Source organism: Dipodomys merriami, unplaced genomic scaffold, assembly GCF_024711535.1.
Source record: "Dipodomys merriami isolate MVZ:Mamm:240054 unplaced genomic scaffold, mDipMer1.0.p SCAF_51, whole genome shotgun sequence".
In the NCBI taxonomy this organism is placed as follows: Eukaryota; Metazoa; Chordata; class Mammalia; order Rodentia; family Heteromyidae; genus Dipodomys; species Dipodomys merriami.
Window position 1 is genome coordinate 10,391,313 of NW_027206080.1, and position 23,144 is coordinate 10,414,456.

Consider the following 23,144-nt stretch of genomic DNA (forward strand, 5'->3'; position numbering starts at 1 on the left):
TTCTCAGAAAACAGCTGCTGCAACCTATTTGAATCATGTATCCCTGGAACATCTTTAAGAGTTCTAGATTTACTAGCATATATATATATATATATATATATATATATATATATATATATATATATAAAAGCATATATATACATATTCATATTCTATCATATGTGTCTGTCAGGTTCACAAGTAATTAATTTTTTATTTTGGGTCCAGTCGTGGGCCTGAACTCTGAACCTGGGCGCTGTCCCTTATCTCTTCAGCTCAAGGCTAGCGCTCTACCACTTGAGCCTCAGCACCACTTCCTGTTTTTTTTTTTTTTTTTTTGCTTATGGGTGCTGAGGAATCGAACCCAGGGCCTCAAGCATGCAAGGCAAGGGCTTTACCACTGAGCCACCTTCCCAGCCCCATATTATATCATATGTGTCTGTCAGGTTCACAAGTAATTAAAAAGAAGCAACTCTTTTATCATGTCCAAGCACTGTATTGTTGATGTGCTTAGCTCCTTATTTATAGCTAAACAAAGAAAAAATCCTGAATTCTTAATACATTTCAGACACAATAGGGAATACAAAGGTATCTAAGGAATAATATAACACATAAAAAGCAATTAGGATATATAATGTGGTATATAGGGTGGAAAAAAAGCTAGAAATGTCACTATCATCACTGAGCTAATCCTTCTGCATTGCTGCTCATAATGGTAAAAGAAGCACAGAAACTGTATCATAAAATTGACAGAAGATAATTGATACTGTAGGGGAGAAATAAAAACAACCGCAGTTCTTCTGTGGTATTTTCCCTCAGAGTGTGTAGCAATATTGATGGCAGCTGCCCCTGCCATCTCCTCCTCCGCCAAGAAGTTCAGCTCCTTCAATGGATTCCATTTTATAAAAAAATTTTTTTATGAAATCACCATAAGAACATTTTCTAGAATTAAATCATGGATACATTTCTCTCAAATAGAAAGGAGCAGAAATAAAATATGCCTTCCTGAAGTATGAACTGAGAAGACACATAAAGATAAATGTCCCACTTCCCCAAAGCCAAGATTTCCAGGATGAAAATAATACTATTCAAACATTATAAAAAATAGACTGGTTTGCCGACTTTCAGCATTTAACTTTCTGATGCTCTGTTTAAACAGAGTAGAAAACAGAAGTGAAATAAGAGAGCATAAAGGCTGACTAAATGAAGAAAAAATATTCTAGTACCATCTAGTATTTTAAAAGCTATCAAAGAACCAGCTACGTAATGATTTAATCCATTTTATATGAACACCTGTCACATATCAGTTTAGTTGAAGGGTGAAGATCATATCTATTTGTCGAATAGATCAGAATGACTAGAATTGGACAGAGTAACTTCCCAATGTTCACTACACTTGACCATAACAGAAATAACTCAAGTAACCTGAGTAAGTGATTCAAGGACAGTTTGTGAAGAGGACCTGGTCCAATCATGTGTGGATGGGGACTGAGTCAAATATGAAGGTTGGCTCCATTATCTGGGGTCTATTCTGTTGTGAACAATCATTTTGCCAATAATGTACAATCAATCATTTGGTCATTTGAAGGCAGACATACATACATACATACATACATACATACATACATACATACATACATACATACATACATAAATACATACTTACACACACACACACACACACACACACACACACACACACACACACACACACACTGTAGCCAAGGGAATCATTAACACAAAGTCAGAGAGCTCACATTCAACTGCACTGAGAAACTACTGCATCTACTGGGAAGCCTTGAACAATATGGGAATGAGAGAAATAGTCCAAAGTATTCTCCAAAAATCACAATTTCTTATTTTGTCCTGGACCCAGGCTTTTCATTTTTTATGTATGAAAAGTAAATCTTGGTAGCTCCTTTATTCTTATTACAACAAGTGAACTGTCTGCTTCTGACCTAATTTCAGCCTTCCCTTATTCACTGGGTCTCATAGTCATTTGTCTAGTTAAAAGTATCCTTATTGACAATATTCATTTATCCTCTGAATTCTTTTCTTTCCCTATGAGGTTATTCCATAGATAGCAATACATTCTGTAATTTCTCATGTTTAAAAATAAACATTCTTATTCCAGTACCCCAATTCTCTACCTTCCTTTATTACAAAACTTATAGAAAGAATTGTTTGTATTTGAAGTCTCTTTGATCTCCTTGAACTCCATTCACATAAGACTTGTATCACCAATGCACTTAAAGATGCTCTGGTCACATCTACATTGTCAAATTCAGTGGCAATTTTCATTCACCATCTTGCAAGATACATTGGCAACATGTGAATGAACTGACCATTCCTTCCTTTTTGAAACACTGCCATTATGTGCTTTTCCCCACTAGTACTGGGGTTTGACCTCAGGCTTACTTGCTCTCTCAGCTGGTGCTCTACTTGAGCAATGCCTCCTACCTGGCTTTATGCTAGTTATTTTGGAGATGGATACCATGGACTTTTCTGAGTTGGCTTTCAACTATGATCTTCCAGATCTAAACCTCCCAGTTGACCAGGATTACTGGCCTGAGCCACCAATGCCAGGCTTTTAGTTGGTCCTCCTCCTACTTTCCTGTCAAAGAATCCCATTTCCTTTACTGCCTCTTGTTCATCTTTTAGGCCGCTAGTCATTACAGCACCTTAGTATTTTATTGATGGACCAAACCCCTAATAAATCAATCAACAGATAGAAACAGAAATATAGATTCAGTGAATAATCCTTTACCTAACACTCAGTTTAAGACTTACTACTATTACCTAAAATTTCCCCTTTAATGTCTCTATGACCTCATTTTTCCTTCCGTCTCATCATCCTGAGTTTTGTTCCTTTAATTCTCTTGTTTCCTTATAATTTACCTAACAAGATTATATCTTACACACATGAACATAAAATCAAATAAGCCTCTTCACGTTCTACCCATAGAGGATAGTGGCACTTGGATGTAGCTGCCAAGCCTTCTCACACTTCTGTCAGTGGGATGAAAAGCAAATATTGCTTATAGAAACAAAAGCATGAAAAATGAAGAGAGTAAAACCTAAATTGATAGTAGAGTTTGGATTAGGATGTCATGCAAATATGTGTTTGTATTCATCATATTTCTATGATCCCTGACGCAGTCTGTTCAAACTGCTATAACAAAAATACCATGTGAGGTGGCTTGCAATAAACTGTTCTCTTCGATAACAGAAATTTATTTCTCACAATTCTAGAAGCACCCGCAGAATTCATGCCAAGATGAAGGTACCAGCAGCATTTGTGTCTGCTCGAGGACCTGTTTAACTGTGGACAGCATTCTTACCCTTGCTTGTGTGGTAAAGAAAGTGGGGATATCTTCTGACATTATTTTATAATCTATTTTCTGAGGGCTTGGTCTTCATGTCCTAATCACTTCTGTAAAAGTCCTTCCTACTAAGAGCACTATCTGGGCTTAGGAAGGCTTAGGCTCTCAACATGAACTCTGAGGGGGCAAAACATTCATTGCAACCCCGGGAGCCTAGAGATGGAACTGGAAGCAAATGTCCATTTGGAATACTCAAGGATAAACCAAACACAGAGGTAATATGCATCTAATCACAAATGGCATTAGCTTTGATAATTTATGTACTAAGAATTTCTAAGGTCCAATAATAGTAATTACCTTTTCATAAAATGTGACCTATTTTCTCTCCTGTTCCAGAAATTACAATATAGGGAAATATTCACATATAGCAACCAAAGCTTTTAAATGAATGTGTTACTAAAATAAACATATATGGTGAGATACTTCTCAGATAAACTCTAAGAAAGCATTCCATTCCTTCTCCTAAAAGCTCACATTGGCCATTCTAGTTTAGATTATATGCCAAATACTTCCTTAAACTACACTTTTCTTGAGTCTTAATCTTCAGATGTTGAATTATGGTAACATAATTCCATGCAAGTATTATGCCTTTATATGTTTGCTCTTTTGCATTTTCTCTCAACTGTATATATACTTTACTAAAGAAACTTTTAATTTTTTTTTGCTTTCTCTAATCCTTCCTCAGCTCCTTCAGTTTCCAGGGATAGCTCAAATCTCCTTTCCAGTGCAGTTCTCTGGGTTACTCTGTAGGTGGTTATTTCCCCAGCCTTGTTCTGAGAATATTTTTCACTCTACCACCATGCCCCACACCCCTTTCCTTCCTCTTGCATTGTCTGCTTTGGCCTTTTGTTATTTTTATTAAGAAAATTTGAAACCTTTTAAATTCATTTCCAAGTCCTCTACTGTTTTTGTTTTTCTTTTTCTCCCCTCAGTGGAAGTAAAGAAGAAATCATTTCTCAAGGCATACTGTTGAACTCTACAATTTTTTCTTTGTAGGGCTCTTTTATTAATCAAACATTTACAAGTGTTTCATATCGTTTGTATGTCAAATAATTCATAAAGCAGACCAGAGTAAACTTTAGACATCATAGCACTAGTATTCAGCTAATATAAATGTCTGATGATTCTGAGGATTTTTACTTGAAACTTAAAAGTTCTCTAAAATCAGATACTTGCATAAAATAGCTAAAATTAAATGCTAAATGATAAGCTTTTTATTAAGTAAGAACAAATTATTGGACTTCAGAAATATGTAGCTACTTATCTTCATGGGCCAGCACAGAAGCAGTTTTATCATCCAGGGAGAAAGAGACAGAATAGCCCTGCCACATTTAGCCAGTGAGGAAAGACATTAAGCCATGAAATATACATAGAAAGAGAATTAGGAATCAATAGATACTTCACTGACTGGATGATTTTCTTACTACAGAGCTGAAATGTTCTAGCTATGATGCTGTGGCAGAGACACTACTTATCGCTCAGCTTAAACCAGCTGACTGTCAAACTCTCACTTGCTGCCAGGGCCAGCATTTCCTCATCTGCTTCTATGAAAACAATCTCAGAATCATTCATAATGTTCTTAGTCTACTGCCAAACGGTGACATTTCTGCCTCTACATCATCACTGTATGTGTCTCCATTTGGTCCTATTAGGAATTCTTTGCGATTGGAATGCTTATTCTCACTCCAATGTCATAAATTTTGAACTAGCCTCTCCTTCCTTATTCCAAAATAATGAGCTCCTTAACTTCCTTTACCTCAGAAGCTGACATTTTAACAGAGATTTACAGTAGATTAGGGAGTCAGCTATAGAGAAATATGCATTAATGTGCTCTAGGAAAAAGCCCATACCAAGGCAGTAGGATACATGCCTGTCAGGCCTGTTCTAGGAAGAGCAAAGGAGCCAATATTGTGACAGAGTGAGCAAGAGACAGGGTGGAGGTGTTTGAGGTGGAAGGTAAGAGGGCTGGATCACATAGCATTTTGTATGATATACAAAGGATGAGGAAGTTATCATATGCATACGGGAAGAAGCAAGTTCTAGGCAGACACTTGCCAATACCAGGACTTTGAAGAAGAACTGTGCACTGCCTGTTTGGGGAATAACATGCAAGCAGATCATATAAGCCTGTTAGGCTTTCTGGTTTTATTCTGAATGAAAGAATTAGCTATCATAGGTTTTAAGCAAGAGTAACACTACCTTCATTTTTGTATGTTTGTTTTTTTGTGTTTGGTTGGGGATTGAAACCAAGGCCTCAAGCACACTATGCAATTGCTGAGTGACATGTCCAATCGTCCATTTGTACAACTGTCTGGCTTAACTTTAATGAAAGATTTCTGGCTGCTGTATATGTAGGTACTTGGCAAGAAGGGGAGTGGTTTCAAGGGGAAAGGATGAATGAAGAGGAGAGGGGAAATGCAGACAAGAATCAATGTGTATCCTACAATATTAAGAAGTGTGAAGGTAAGAGTAAGTAGGGGAGGGATGGGTGAAAATGTTGAAAGGGGTGACACTGATCAGGATATATAAACTGCTTTGCAAAATGGCAGTTCCTTTTGTATAACTACCTAAAGATAATAATAAAAAATAAATAATAAGAAATAGACTAGAAAAGGTCAAGCCTGGAAAACAAGGAAGTATAAAAGTTATTATAGTAGTCTAAATTCCAATGATAATGGTTCAGATCAGGGTGATTAACAGTACTGTGAAATGGTTAGATTCTGGATATGTTTTCAAATTAGAACCAAAAGAGGTTTCTAATGAATTAGATATGGAAGTCAAGGACAATTCTAAGGTTTTTGAACTGAGCAAATGGAAAGAAAGAATTTCTGCCAGCTAGAATTGGACAATTTTCTGTAGAGAAGATTTGATGGTGGGATTAGTAAAGTTTGAGATGTATTAAATTTGCAATGTCTATCAGACATGTCTTCTGAATAGATACATACACATGGAGGTCTAAAGTTCAGAAATTTCAGGCTGGGAACTTGATTTGGATGTTAATGGCATGCTGAGAATACATTGAACTATAGGGATAGAGACCACCACCGAAGGATCAAAGAACAAAGAAAAATCCAAAAATTGTGTTTCGTTTAAATCAAAACGAAGGGAGACAATGAGAGCTGTTACAATCTATTTCAAGAGTTCAAAGAGAAGTATTCATTGTTCTAGTTCTGAAATGGTGATCTGTTCATTGACAGATTACATTTTTTGGGAATGGGAGGTAAATGGAGAAACACAAATTTCCTATGTAGAAACATTTTCATCCCAGTATGACAGGAGAACTGAGGCATGTAATCTTTGTTGATATGCTAGTGTAGCATACTAGCCTACAGAGAGACAAACATAGCTAACATGGAGGAATGCAAAGCCCCAGGTTTTGTTTTTTTAATAAGTTTTTTATTGTGAAAATACTGTACAGAGGGGTTACAATCACATGATCAAGGTAAATGACTATATTTCTTATCAAGCATTGGTGCCTCCTCCTTTGTTTTCCCCTACCATCCTCCCCTCCCATCTCCACAGCTACATTCACCCCCCACCTTCCTTCCGCCCCCCCCACCTAAATTGTAAAATTCGTTTTTCAACATAACGTCTTATACATCTCATTGTTGCAATGGGTCAAACTGTATCCCTATTTAAACAATTTGTTTTTTTCCTTCTGCTCCCCAAATTATACCAACATCAAATACAGTGAAACGGGGTATACCATGGGGGAGGGACATACAAAACAGCAAAAAAAAAATCATGTGGTACCTTATAAATACATTAGAAACAATAGCAAAAAAGAAAAAAAAACACTTGTGTCCTTATTTTGAGGTTCATTTCGCTTAACATCATCTTATCTGAGCTTTTCTGCTTGTCTCAGATATATACTAGTTATTGCAAATAAGGGAAACCATGGGACCTATTTTTTTGTGCTTAGCTTACGTCATTTAATATAATTTTTTCCAAGTCTTTCCATTTCCTAACAAACGGAAGCCCCAGGTTTAATAAAACCTGATTTTGAAATAAAGACATAACTATGATTTTGAAATAAAGATATAACTTGTCTCAGCCCATTCCTCCCACAGTTGCTTACATGGTTCCTCATAAATTAAGATCTCTTGATGACCTGACTCACTCAAAAACCAAAAAAACTGAACATCAAAACTACATTCATACCCATTAAGACACCTATTATTTTTTAACACACAAATGAGAAGCATTGTTGAACATGTGGGGAAGCAGAAGATGGAATTGCTTGTGGGAATGTAAAGTAGTATAGCCACTCTGGAAAAATTTGACACTTTCTTAAAAAGTTAAACACAGAGTTATCATATGAACCATTAATTCTTCTAAAATAGAAGTTATACACCTCCATGTTGGACATACAAGGAAGGAGAAGTTATTGATTATTTGGGGAAGATGAAAAAGTTCTGGCAATGGACATTGGTGATGGTTACACCGTACTGTCAATATAGCAATACTGTCAAAGCCCCATAATTGTAATGGTTAAGGTTTGTGATGTATATATTTATCACAATAAAAATAGTTCAATCAAAATGAATACAGAAAGGAAGCAGTGCAGACTTTTTGGCTAAGTACTAGATGAGAACAGCAGATGGAGAACTGACAATAAAAGGGATCACTACCCAAGAAAACAGAAAAAAGATTCACAGAGGATGTCTCATAAACCCCAAAGAAATTACAGAAAATACGGTTTGTCTCATAAAGAAACTCAGTGAAGAAGTAAGGAAAACAGATAAAGGGATACAATTGTGTCAAGAAGGTAGGAAAGAAGATCCAATGTACACATAACTTAAGCTTCTGATGAAGAGGAAAGAACATAAAAATATAGAAGTATATTTTTAAATAACCTTAAACATATAGAGTAAAGCAAACATCATGATCCAGGGAAAGATGATACAGAGCAATAAATTTGAAAGTAAGTTTTATTGCATTTGATTTCAAGATTAATGAATGACTTATTGGCATATGGGGAGAAATATGAGGTTTTCTACCAAAGGTAGCATCTGGCCTCTCCTCAAGACCTGAAAATACTCAGACAAGGGATATAAAGAAAGAGCTGAAGGAGCTGTATTTGAGTTTAAATTCTTACCTGCCAAAACAAAAGCTAGTGATACTGTTTAAATTAGTAACACAAATGAAAAATTAACCTGTCTTTTAATATTTCGGAAGACTTTTTTCTTAAGCACTTTGTGTATGTGTGTATGTATGTTTGTTACTAGTGTGTGTCTATGTATATATGTTACTAGGGTTTGAAACAAAGACTATGCTTGCTAGTCAAACATTTTACTACTTGAGTCTAGCCTTTTTTTGCTCTAATTAGCTTTCAGACAAGGTATTATGTTAATTTTTGCTGGGACTAGTCTCTGGTCATGATCTAACACCTTTCATATGTTGCTAGAATACCAGGCTACCATATCCAGCTTGTTCACTGAGATGGCAAACGTGTTAATTTTTTTTAAAATTTTTCTTTTTAGTCTGGGCTGGCTTTGAAGTGAAGTCCTCTTGATCTGCCTCCTGAGTATCTGGAGTGAATCACTGAGCCCAGACTAAAAACTCATTTAGAGTTAACTATGGTTGTTATGAAGATTAAATAATCTAAAAGTTAGAAAACTTTCAGTCTCACTTTACTTTTTTTATTAATAGTTTTTTTTATTGTGAAAATACCATGCAGAGGGGTTACAATTACATGATCAAGGTAATAAGTACATTTCTTGTCAAGCATTGTTGCCTTCTCCTTTGTTTTTTCCCTACCATCCCTGCCCTCTCACTTCACTGTTTTGGGTTGAAATAATAAAGATTATAATTAGTATCTCATAAAATCTCACAAAATAATTCTTTTTGTATATCAATTCCTACCATTTGCCTATTTTGGTAAGTGTGTATATATTTATTTATGTACATAGAGATGCTGCAAATGATTAAACGTATTTATTATTTCTGTATGATAATGACTTTAGTTGATCTTTATTTTTTTGTGCTTTCCAATTTTGTTCTAGTTTATAAATACTACATTATCATTACTACATTTCATGAAAATAATGAATTATTTTTAATAGGTAATACAGTTAAAAGAGTATTTACTCTATTAAAGATGACTCTATTATAGAGCCAAGGCTCCAAATCACAATTGCTTACAGCTCTTTCAGTTTATTAAAAGTCTTGCCACTATGAATTGGAAAAAAATGTTAAAGTAAGACAGACCAAAAGAAATATAGGTTGCAGTTTCTTTCATTTTTGGTAACTAGAATATGCCTATAAATCTACAAATAAACACATTGGATGGCAAAAAAAAAAAAACCCATGCAGACATGATAAAATTATACAAGTTTCTAGGCATTCACAGCGTGGGAACAAAGGAGGATATTCTTAGGATAGGATTACACAGGCCCAAAACCTATGTTCATCTGACCATATAAAACAATATTTATCAAAATGAACTCCAGGAAGTGGAAACAAGAGAATTTTCAGGGTTGTTTTTCCTTTGTTGCTGTTTTTTTTCTATTTCCTTTTGTCTTATTGTTGATTTAACCTGGCCTTGGGAGGGTAAGGGAGGCACAAAAATGGAGGGACAAAGGGTGAACAAATGCAACAATGATACTCATTAGACTCTATGTTGGGTGGTTAGACCACAAGTTGGGTGTGGATTGGGACAGGAGGGAAAACCTGGGAGAGAGCTAGGAAAGGGGTAACATTGTTCAAAAAGAAATGTACTCATTACCTGACTTATATAGCCGTAAGCTCTCTGTATATCACCTTTACAATAACAATAAATTTAAAAGAAAAAATCCATATTTTTACCTATTTGAAAAACTCAACTAAATGGAAATTATTAGTAACTCCTAACATGCCACTGATCAAAAACTCCATCAATCATCCTAGGATATGCACTTTGGACATCCTCCATGACCTTCCATGATCCCACTACGGCCACCCCAAATTCTGATAGGTTGACAGGGTACAAACTAAGTGGGTAAATGGAACAGCACAGAAATACATGACACTTGTAACTGTCTCTTCTAGTCTAAGCTCCCCTATGGAAGAGAATGTATTGTCTTGTCATTACACTCCTCAAGTTCCCTTGAATAAGGCAGTCCAGATGTCTCATGTACTTCACCCTCATTCTCTTGCATTTGGTGACTTAAAAGTCTCCTCATCTCATACTTCTTAACCTACCTTTTCATGAAACCACTCTCCTCATACTATTGTATTCTCAGCATTGTTAAATTTAGTATTCAACTTTCTTTCCAATTGATTTTATTTTTGCTTTGCTCTAGTATAAATAAATCTAAATGGATCTGAAGGACACCAAGTGAGATGCCTTCTGGAATAGGTTAAAAATACTGTCCTGTCTATAAAATTAGGAACTTTCTACCCCATATTCTCACAGTGGAACTGAATCTGTCTCAGAACCAAACTGCTTCCACTTTGCCCTAAAAAGAACCAGGGATCCTTAGAGAAAACGCTGTTTTCAGAGCTGGCAGAAGGAAAAGATAGAATGAGCTTGGAACATTCTGTTGCAGTAGGGAGTAGGAAAGTGCTTAATGAAGGATGGGATATGAAATGGGACTTGGAGGTTGCCTGAAGGGGCCCCACTGGCAAATCTGGGACAATTTCAGCATCGACATAAACAATAACAGTCGCAGATTAAAAGCTTAGCTGCTTTAGCTATAGTTGCATGGTCTCATTTACTTATTCTCTTTTCCACTATGAATTATCTTCTCCATTTCCCTTCCTTTAAACATTGTACATGGGAGCAATAACCTCTTATTTTTCCTCTACATCTAGATGACACATCAGCTCTGGATGGGCTTTTTCTATATTGAAAAGTTTTTTTCAGTCCAAGTTTTAGGGTGATCATAGAACAAATGAACACCTCTTTATTGACTTAGGTTCTATACCACTGAAACTAATCTGATAAGATGAGGTCCTGGTAGCTTACATCTGTAATTCTAGCTACTCAGAAATTTGAGATTTAGGGATCAAAGTTTAAGCCAACTTTAGCAGAAAAGCCCAAGAGATTCTTATCTCCAATTGGCTGGAGTTTTGACTCAAGTGGTATAGTGCCAAGGCTCTGAGTTCAAGCACCTGTACCAGCATGGAGAAAAAGAAATGACCATTTTCATAGCAAAATAGTTGAATAAGAAGCCAGGTACCAGTGGTTCATGCCTGTAATCCTAGCTACTCAGGAGACTGAGATCTGAGGATTGCAGTTTGAAGCGACCTAGGCAGAAAAGTCCCCGTGAGACTCTTCTTTCCAATTAACTGGAAGTGCCAATGTGGCTTAAGTGATAGAATGCTAGCCTTGAGCACAAATTGGCTCAGGGACAAGCCCCAAGTTCAAGCCCCACAACCACAAAACAAAATAAAACAAATAAAAGGATATTAGGTGGTTCAACAACATAGTTCGTCCAAGTTTATATGAATTTTACACTGTGACTTAAAGCCAAATCTTGGGCTATTAAAAACTGATTCCTCGTCTCATCCTCTGTGCCATTCATTTCCTTGGAGACCTACTGGAGTAACTTACCAAGGAGTACAACATAGGAATCCCTGGCTTGTTTAAATACCTTATCAATACTTTCTGTGTAAAGTATCACTATAGTAAAGAGACTAGATTCTTTCTTGACTTTCCCATTACTTTCTCTCATTTGTTGGATGCATGGCAATTTTCTTCAGTCTCTCTCTCTCTCTCTCTCTCTCTCTCTCTCTCTCTCTCTCTCTCTCTCTCTCTCTCTCTCTCTCTCTCATTTATAAATGAAAGAGGTCTGGCAAAGACTGGGTGTGTCTGATATCTGCCTTTTTTCCCCCCAGTTGCGGCCTGACCTCTGGGCCGGGGCACTGTCCCTCAGCTCTTCAGCTCAAGGCAAGCACTCTACCACTGAGCCACCTTCCCAGCCCCTGATATCCCTTTTAATTCTAGTACTTTCCATATCTTTTTTAATAAGATCTGGGCTAGGGTGGAAGGTTAGGCATACTGAGAATAATATTGTCTTTCTACATGAAGTGATGTCTTCTATAGGCACATTGCCAACCAAATAAGTAATGTGAGGAGGAAAGTGCCCACTTTATCAAATGAAACTGGTGTTACAGTCAAGGCAGAAAAACTTCTAGATTTTATATACCAATAACATGTTTTATCAGTTTGTATGATGTTTTTATTTACTTAAATTATTAGAAATAACACTTTGGCTGGCTTTCTGAAAGTTTTTAAAGTTCCTGTTCTATACGTTACACAAAAGTTTTTAGGTGATCATGAATAGGAATCATTTTCTCACAAATGTATGTACTTCAAATCATGAGACTCTCTTGAGAAAATCTATAAGAAAATGCTTTAAATGCTTCAGCTCTCTTCTAACAATTATAACAATGCTAAATTTAGTCACATTTTGGTTTGTCCTCATCTGCACAAAGATGATAATCTCTCACTTGGACTTTCCAATATAAGCATTGTTATGAAATCGTCTGTAGTCTAAGATTGCTTGAAAAAGGCAAAAATAAACTTAATTCTTGCAAATCTGAACAACAGTATGCAGCATAAAAAGAATAAAAAGCTCATTGCATAACACAGTAGATCTGTGAATATCCCAAGTCTCCTTCCATGGATTTTCCCAGCCTTAAAAACAATTCTGTAAATTTATTCAAGTAAATTTAAATAAAAATAAATGATAACCCTCAGTGAAATTTCATGATCAATCGTGATATAGTCCACACCAGAATCCAGAGAGTAAGTAAGATATTTAACAAACTGGAAAGGTACTGATTAAATTTACGCCATTAGACCTTCTGACTACTTAGGTTCAGCATCCCTGTTCCCAAAATCCTAAATCTGAAATGCTTTGAAACTTTGTTTCAGATTCTAAAGCACTTCAGATTTTGGATTTTTAGACTGAGGATATTCAAGTGATAAAATCTATGCAAATATTCTAATTAAGAAAAAGCTCCAAAATCTGTAGCACTTCTAGTCCCACGCATTTCAGATAAGGGAAATTTATCTTGTATGTGGCTGAAAGTTATAAACTTCTGCAAATCCTAGGAAAGCCAGAATGTTCTGGCCTAATGACTGCATCAGTTATCTTTTCAAAAATATTTCACATATGTCCACCCACATATATACACATGCTCCCATGTAGCCAGACTTCACTATCAATGATCAAAATAGACTTTTTTAATCCTCATATAAAATGAAATTAGTCTCCTTTCCACACTTGAACACTACTATATTTGGATCTTCTATAACCCCTTATCTGATGCTATATTCATATCCTTGTAAAATAATTTTACTCTTATCTTCAGAGCATAAATACAAACCTAATTAAAATCTAAGGTACAGAATATAAGCTTGGGAGCTGTACTCTAGTGATTGGCAACAAAATAACAGTTTTAGGAAAAAGGGCAATAGCAGCAACAGATGTTCAAATTATTAAGAATATTTGTCAGATTACTTAGAACATTTCAGATATTGTACTTCCTCACTAGCTGATACTATGACTTTGCTTAAATATCTCATTGTCCCTGGTAAAGACTGAATGTTATGCTGCATGACATGGCTATTTATATAGGAAGAGTATTATCAGTAAAATACTCAATCTTGATATTAGTGCATTGCCTCTAATATTAATATCACAAAACCATGCCAGTAAATTAGAAAAAAAGAATATGGATGATTTTATGGAAAAATAAAAACTTATTGTCATAATTCACTTGGACTGCTATATGAAAGTAGCTGAGACAGGAATGTATTTCTCAGTTATGGGGGCCATAAAGTCCAAGATCAAGTGCTGACACGAAGCTGAATGAACACCTTTTTCTTGCATCCTTGAGGGTAGATGGTAGAAAGACAAAAGGGACTAAAATTCCTCATCTCTGTTATTATGGCTTTAATTCCCTTATGGAAACAGGGCCCCTTGGGATGTTAACTCCATTCCCAAAGGCTCCACCTCCCAATACTGTTGCAATGAGGATTTGGTTTTTGACATGGAAATTTGGGCTGGAAAACACATTCTTATCATAATAGTAATGTATCAGTTAATTTAAATATATTTCTATTTTAAAGAGAAGTAGAAAATGTAAATCAAGACCTGAGTGCTTGATCTAAACACTGAGTAGGAGAAGATAAGAAACTAAGGTGATGGGGTGGTAGTAAGCAGAGTCCAAATCTTGTCTGGCTTTAGAGGTGTTTGTAAGGATTTTACCCCCGACTATAAAGAAAGCAGGGAATCATTTAATAGTTTTGGTGTTTGTTTGTTTTTTTTTGTTTTGTTTTGGCTGTTTGGCTGTTTCTGGGCTTGACCTCAGGGCCTGGGCTGCTTCTGTTCAAGGCTAGGGCTCTACCACTTGAGCCACAGCAGCACTTTCGGCTTTTTGTGTGTATGTGGTACTGAGGAATCGAACCCAGGGCCTCCTGCATGCTAGGTAAGCACTCTACCACTGAGCCACCTTCCCAGCCCTCATTTAATAGTTTTGAGAAAAGTGACTTGATTAGTCTAACTTTGATGTTAAAACGTACAGTTGTTTTGAAAATAAACAGATTTTAAGATACTAGCATGGAAGAAAAGGGTTAGTAAAAGATCATGGTAATAATCTAGAAAAAACTGTTCTTGGCCAAGACCAAGGTACAGCAGTGAACACGACTGGAATTGACTGGATTGCTGATACATTTTGAGAAGTTTCCCAGTGGATATGAGAAAACAAGTATCAATTGTGACTCCTGGGTTTTTGGCCTGAGCAACCAGAAAGAGCATAAAAATCAGTGATCAGTAACTCAGCTAAAACCATAGTAGGCAATTTTGTTGTAGTTTCGTGAAGGTAATAGAGAGTAAAGGCCTAAGCTGGAGAAAGAAATTTATCAGTCCTCAAGATATAAATACTCTTATTTAAAACTGTGTCTATGAGATCATTGAATGAGAGCTGTGGGGCTCTGAGGTAGTTAATTACTGAGATGGGAGAGAAGATAAAGACTCTACAAGGCTTGGGTAGAGGCAGCAAGAAAAGGAACATAATATCTAGGCAACCTGTCTTACTCTCTGACATCTACTCATCTTTCAGTTCTGAGTCTCCATTGGTATCCTATCCCCTGATTTGGTGAGATACAATTTCTAAGTGCCTCTACATCATCCTGCTCTCACTATCCTCTTAGCATTTGTCACACTGTATTACAGTTGTGTGTACTGACTCATTTCTTCCTGTAAATTGTAAGCTTCTCGAGAGAAGAAATCAAGTTTATCCTTCTCATACAACATTTCCAGAAATTACCATTCCCAGAAATTATCAAATTATAGTGCTGCTTAGCACACAACAGCTGAGCACAAGTTGGTTGAACTAAGTCAATAAATTGGTACTTACCTTCTTCTTATAGACACAGTACTAATATGATAAAATGATCAGCTATGGCACTGGTACCACACATATGTCTAACATATGATATTCATTATTAAATGCATTTTCATATCTATTTTTCCACAGGGGATTTTTCTAGCATTACTAGTTGGAGTGTCTCTGTTTTCTAATTTAGGTCAAGAAAGAAGAAATTAATACCAGTTTGTATCTATAAAGTATATATACCAAGTGTGACTTTCATATACTATTTTACTTACACATTTAACCTCACAAACTTGGGAAGAAAAGTATAATGAATTCCATTTGAAATTAAGCATTTAAAATGATAACTTGTCTAAGGTTATCCTAATGATAAGAGTAAAATTTGAATATCTGTTAAGTCCTTGCTAACCTAAATACATATATTCATACACACACACACACACACACACACACACACACACACACACACACACACACACACACACACACACACACACACACACAATTTTGGCAAAGCAAAATAAAAATGGCTAATAAAATGCAATTTTGTTACTTACTGGAAAGTATAAGAGCAGAGACCCAAAAAGAATCGTTTCCAACAGGATAAGGCCAGATGCCCTGATGCTCTAAAAAATGAAAAGGAAATGTTATGGTTAGCTTACATTTCTAGACATGAAGGAACTTATACTATTATGAAAATTCTTGAACTATTGAACCAGCATTCTTTGAAGGAAGTTAAATATATAATTTAAAATGTCTAGCACTTAGGAAGCAAAGAAGTGAAATATGCAGAATGACTGGCTATAAAGGTAATGAGAGACTTAATGATATCAACAGTAGTGTCATGGGAATTTATGTCAAGTTGGAATCACTGAAAGTTCCAAGCAGCTGAAAACTCTATCTTGAAGATTATGTCAATTCATGAAATTCATGAAAACTGAATATTTGTTGTACTTCCAAAGTATAAGCCAGCAGTACATACTGACTGCTATTCTTTAATCATTTTTAAATACCTGCAGGATCATTCTTGTGGACTAAATAGGCTCATTTATAAGATCTTGGAATCTCAGTGATATATCTCCCACTATACTCAATTATATTAGTCCATACTCACCAATGCATCTCACCTCTGTGAAGAATATGAATTATCTTAACTAAGAGAACAATCTCACCTTGTATAACAGCTGAACTATTTATTCTTCCATTAAATCCAAAAACCTAAGTTGCTTGTCAAATAAGTTCCCTGAACACTTAGTTTGCTAAACATAAATGTATCTAATTACCTCAATTTTGCTAACTCCAAATAGTACATTTCTTTAACAAAATGGGTAGAACTGTGGGTCAAAATAAAGGAACAAAGTCAATTTTATCTTCTAACAGTAAATTTCATTTCAATGAGTTCATGTATCAATATGTATTAAACATACCTGATTAAGAATGGGGCTTCTGTGCTTTCATAAAACGTATATAGACATTACGACAGATATAAATATCTTATTTAGCAAAAAAATTATTTGAATAAAAGATGCTGAAAATCCCGACTACAAGAGTGCATTACATTTTTACAAAACTGTCTGGCAACTGGATAGCAAGGAAGACAAAATTCTAATTCTTCTAAAATCAAGGTGGAACTAAGAGCTTTTATGACTCTAAGAATGTGGGATGAGAAACAACATTAGTTAGTGAACAGAGATGATTATGAGTGGCTTCTTCTCTTTTTGTCTTGTGTCCAGGTCCTTGACCATGCTAGGCTATCACTCTACTTCTCAACTACATCCCAGGCCCTTAGTGTCTGCTTGATATTGATTATTATTTTAGCTAGCAGATGTTTCCGTGAAAAGAAAAAATTCTATCTGCAAGTGTTTAAATGAATTTTGGCTGGTAGAATTTCAAAAATGGCAAATTATGGCCCTTGCTGAGACAACACATAAACTAAACTGGTGAATTACATTGGCAAAGTGTACTTAATTATAAATGCTTTATAGCTCATGTTTTAAACTTTCTGAAACAACATCATTAAACTAAGAATCCCAAAACTGCTTGTAAAAGGGCTTGTGCAATACTATAGACTGAAACAAGATAAAAAACAAAAACAAAAACAAACCTAGAGTGTAGTAAAGAAGACATTTGCTGAGGTGTAGCGAGCTAGAGCCAAATTCCAATCTAGACTTAGGATGCAAAATGACTCCAAGAGAAGCCAACAGCCTAATGGTGGAAACCCAAATGCTTTTTCTGGGTTGTGAACATGCTGTGTAATTCAGTGGTTCTTCCATCATATAGTACCTTCTGACTGTTTTTTAGCCAGTAAACTCTGTGGTAGAGTTATAGCCATTACTGCCATGCAACAGCAACACTGACATTGCATGCTGGTTTTTACAGTCAGATGAATTGCCTGCCTCCTTTTCCAATGGAAATGTGTAATCGTCTTCATACTTGCTTGGCCATGCTCCTGGCTCAAGAGAGAAGACCGTAGTTTCAGTTTATAAACTACACTCTGATTCTGGTTCCAGAATCAAACGTGAGGCATATTATAAATATGCACTCTTTCCTTTCAAAATATTCTTCATGACCATATAGGATGAACAGAAATATGAAGGTTGAGGCTTCACGGCATAGACGAGGCTCCCTCCCCCAAGCACTTCCCCCATTTTCCTACTGGTTTTAGACATTCTGGACCCATCCCAGGTTTCTCACTTGTTAAACTTTCAGAGTGACTTATGAAGGTGACAAAGTTAATGTAAAATTGTAAATAATATACTGACTGTGTAAAGCAAGTATGGGAAGGGTGACAGTATGAATGAAAAATGGAGATAATGAACAAAATATCAGAAACCAAGAAAAAAAGTTCTATTCCATAGGTGTGTGTGTGTGTGTGTGTGTGTGTGTGTGTGTGTGTGCATGCACACACACGCACACACCCACATGTATGCTTGTAAATGTATGTGTGTGCTCACTAGGCAAGTGCTCTACTACTTAAACTATTCTTCCAACATGTTTGTGCTTTAGGTATCGTTCAGATAGAATCTTGCACTCTTTGCCTGAGCCAGCCTTCGATATTGATCCTTCTAACCTCCACCTCTACTATAGCTGGGACCACAGTCATGAGATTCCATGCCAGGCTTGATTTTAAGATACAGCCTCTCCATGTTTTTGCTTTAGCTGTCCTTGAATCATGATCTTTCTATCTTTACTTCCTGTATAAGTGGAATTATGGGTACACTTACAAGGATATGTTACTTGTACTAATCAGTTTGTGAAATTTGCAAAAATGCATATATCATTCCCTCTGTTATTCTCATTTGTTGTTCCCTTCTCTCCTCCACCTGTATATTTTCATTGTAAAGATACTGTACAAAGCGGTTATAGTTACATGAGTACAGTAATGAGTGCATTTCCTATTGAGCATTGTTACTTCCTCCCTTGTCTTTCTCCCACCATCCCTTCCCTCCCTACCTCCCCAACTCCTCCCTCCCCCACCAAGTTGTAAAATTCATTTTACATCTCATTGTACATCTCATTGTACAGTGGGCCAACCTGTATCCTTATTTCAGCATTTTATTATTTCCCTCCCCCTCCCCAAGTTAGAAGAATGTATATATAAGATGCAGGGCACTGGAATTAAATACAGTGAAAACGGGGGGGGGTTATACCATGGAGGAAGAACAGACAAAAAAATCACACACTACATTATAAGTACATTAAAAATGACAGCAAGAAAGATAAAACCTCTTGTGTCCCTACCTTGGGGTTCATTTTGCTTAGCATCATCTTATATCGTCATATGTACATAGCTTTTGACCTTTTCTGCAAATAAGGAAACCATGGAACCTATGTTTCTTTGGGCCTGGCTTACTTCACTTAATTAGATTTTTCCAAGTCTTTTCATTTCCTAACAAAACGGGCAGTATCATTCTTTCTGATGGAGGCATAGAATATATATATATATATATATATATATATATATATATATATATATATATAAACACACACACACACACACACACACACACACACACACACACACACCCATACATATATATGTCACATTTTCTTGATCCATTCACCTACTGAGGGGCATCTGGGTTGGTTCCATATCTTAGCTATGGTGAATAATGCTGCGATAAAAATAATTGTGCTGGTAGCTTTAGTATAGCAGCCTTGTTTGTGATCATTTGGGTAAATGCCTAAAAGTGGGATTGCTAGGTCATAGGGGAGCTCTATGTGGAGTCTTTTGAGGAACCTCCATACTGCTTTCCAAAGCGAATGAACAAGTTTACACTCTCAGCAACAATGCAGTAGGGTTCCCTTTTGGCCATATCCCTTCCAGCATCTGTTGCTATTAGATTTCTTGATTATAGCTATTCTAACTGGAGTGAGGTGGAATCTCAAATGTTGTTTTGATTTGCATTTCTTTTATGACTAGAGAGGTTGAGCATTTCTTCATGTGCCTATTGGCCATCCTTCTTTCCTCTTCAGAGAAGTTTCTCTGAATGTCTTTAGCCCACTTATTTATTGGGCAGTTGTTTCTTTGAGGATTTGTTATTGGGGGATTTAATTTTTTGAGTTCCAGGTATATTTTAGATATGAGACCCTTGTCTATTGTATGGCTAGTGAAGATCTTCTCCCAATCCATGGGCTTTCTATTGATCTTGCTAGCTATGTCCTTTGTCATGCAGAAGCTCTGCAACTTCATGCAATCCCATTTGTCCAACCTTTCTTTGATTTGCTGTGTTTCTGGGTCTCTATTCAGAAAATTTCGGCCTGTGCCAAGGAAACTTAGGGTTTCTGCTATTCAATTCTGTAATATTTTCAGAGTGTCTGCTTTGACTCCGAGGTCTTTGATCCATTTGGAGTTGATTCTGGTGCAGGGTTATATATAAGGATCTAGCTTTAGTTTTCTACAAGCGATTAAACAATTTTTCCAGCACCATTTACTGAAGAGGCTATCTTTCTTCCATTCTATTTTTTTGGCTCCCTTATCGAAGATTAGGTGGCTATAGGTCAGTGAGTTCATTTCTGGGTCTTCAGTTATATTCCATTGGTTCCTCTCACCCCTCCTTTTTTTTTTTTTTTTTTTTTACAGTTTTGCCTGTAATGTGTGTGTATATGTGTATGTGTGTGTGTGTGTGTGTGAGAGAGAGAGAGAGAGAGAGAGAGAGAGAGAGAGAGAGAGAGAGAGAGAGAGAAAGAGAAAGAGAAAGAGAGAGAGAGAGAGAAAGAAAGAGAAAGAGAAAGAGAAAGAGAAAGAGAAAGAGAAAGAGAAAGAGAAAGAGAAAGAGAAAGAGAAAGAGAAAGAGAGAGTGTCCTGGGGTTTGAACTCAGGGTCTTGGTGTTAATCACTGAGGTTTTTCTTTTGCTCAAGGCTAGTGCACTCAAGGCTCAGATCACTTGAGCCATAGGTATACTTCTGACTTTTTCGTGATTATTGGAGATAAGAGTCTCACAGACTTTCCTTAACATGCTGGCTTTGAACAATGATCTTCGGATCTCAGCATTCTGAGCAGCTAAGAATATAGGCATGCGTCACTAGTGCCTGGCTAGAACAATTTTGTTGTTGTTGTTGTTGTTGTTGTTCATTGTCGGGCTTGAACTCGGGCTGAGGGCTGTCCCTGAGCTCTTCTGCTCAAGGCAAGCGCTCTACCACTTGAGTCACAGTGCCACTTCCAGTTTTCTGGTGGTAATTGAAGATAAGAGTCTCATAGGGAATTTCCTGTGCAGGCTGGATTTGAACTGCGATCCTCAAGTCTCAGCATCTTGTGTAGCTAGGATTACAGGTGTGAACCACCAGCTCCTAGCTGGCTAGAACTATTTTTAACTAGAATTGTTGAAGGAGAAATTCTTGAAAAACATTTTTAAAGGATGCTCAACAATATTTATACATTAAAGTAAGATTGTGTGACCTTGTGAGTATATATAAGCAATGGTCCAGAGAAGTCTTATAGATCAAGGTAAACTATCCTAGAGACATTCTAATTTCTTGGATGGAGGTAGTTATACATTGTTATGAAATATATTTTTGAACAGTAAAATAAAACTGAAAAAGGTCCTTTAAATATGTCAATTCAATTAATGGAAATTTCTACCATTATATATTATAATAAGCAAAAAGTCAAAATAAAACTCCTCCTAATATCTAATTTAATATCTAATAACTAATATTTGCTTAATAAGTTTTTATTCAGCACCTATTACATGGATGAAATTATAAGTCTTAATATTCATGATAATTCCAGGAGAATATGAACCAGGGAGCCAGTCAGTATTGAGCCTGACTCGCTTCATAAATTTAATTTCAGAGCTTACACGAGAAAGAGAACATTTCACTTTATTTTCATTTCCACTTCCAATTATCTCAGTATTCCATTCTCATTCTGCTTTCCCCATTTCTGAAACTTCCAGAGTGGAATTATAAAAGCTTGTAAGGCAGATATCAAACTTGTAGACCAAAGACATAGCTAGTAATATTATAGTAATTTTATCAAGTTATATGAAAGTCAATGTGAAGTTCCATAATCCTGGATGCAAAGTACAGAGGTGTAAGATAAAACCCAGCTGTGGTTGTAAGAAGATTTTCCTAGAGTGTAGTTTCCCAGAGGAAAAAATAAAATAAAAATCTGGTCTAAATTAAAAAAATTAATATGACATGTTATTATTTCTCTACAGAGATGGGCTACTCCATTTATAATTTCTAAACCAAGGTTCTATATTTGCTATTACTTACAAAAAAAGATTTGGCTAGACATGCAGGCAAAGAGACTCATAAAAACACTTTCGTTTCTCCTATTTCTATAGAGAAAATTCACGTATACAGAGACATCCAATGAAAACTGGGGAATGCCTAACATATTTACACATGTAGATGGGAAACAGATATAAGGATAATGCTATTAAACTGTAAAGCTTCTGCATGGCAGAGGACATAGCTAGCAAGATAAATAGAAAGCCCACAGATTGAGAGATCTTTACTAGCTATATAACAGACAAGGGCCTCACATCAAAAAATATACTTAGAGCTAAAAAAAAACCCCAAATGCTCAAAGAAACACCACCACAGTAATAAGCGGGCTAAAGAATTAAAAAGAGACTTCTCTGGAAAGGAAATAAGAATGGCCAATAGACTCATAAAGAAATGTTCAACATCTCTGGCCAAAAAAAAAAGAAATGCAAATCAAAACTACATTTAGATTCCACCTGACCCCAGTTAGAATGGCCAATATTAGGAAAACAAATAATAACAAATGCTGTGGCCAAAAGGGAACACTACTACACTGTTAGCCAATAGACACATGAAGAAATGCTCAACTTCTCTGGCCATAAACGAATTGCAAATCAAAACAACATTCCACCTCACTCCAGTTAGAATGGCTATAATCAAGAAAGCTATTAACAACAGATGCTGGATGGGATGTGGCCAAAAGGGAACACTACTGCACTGTTGGTAGAAGTTCAACCACT

At 36.1% G+C, this 23,144-nt stretch overlaps 1 protein-coding gene across 1 annotated transcript in view; it reads right to left on the minus strand.

Annotated features, from left to right (window-relative positions):
• Positions 1-23,144, minus strand: part of Gpr158 (G protein-coupled receptor 158) — a 361,348-nt gene that overhangs the window by 90,418 nt on the left and 247,786 nt on the right. Inside the window, exon 5 of the mRNA XM_069998300.1 lies at positions 16,247-16,315. Coding sequence (XP_069854401.1) covers positions 16,247-16,315 — 69 coding nt within the window. The remainder of the gene's footprint in view (positions 1-16,246; positions 16,316-23,144) is intronic.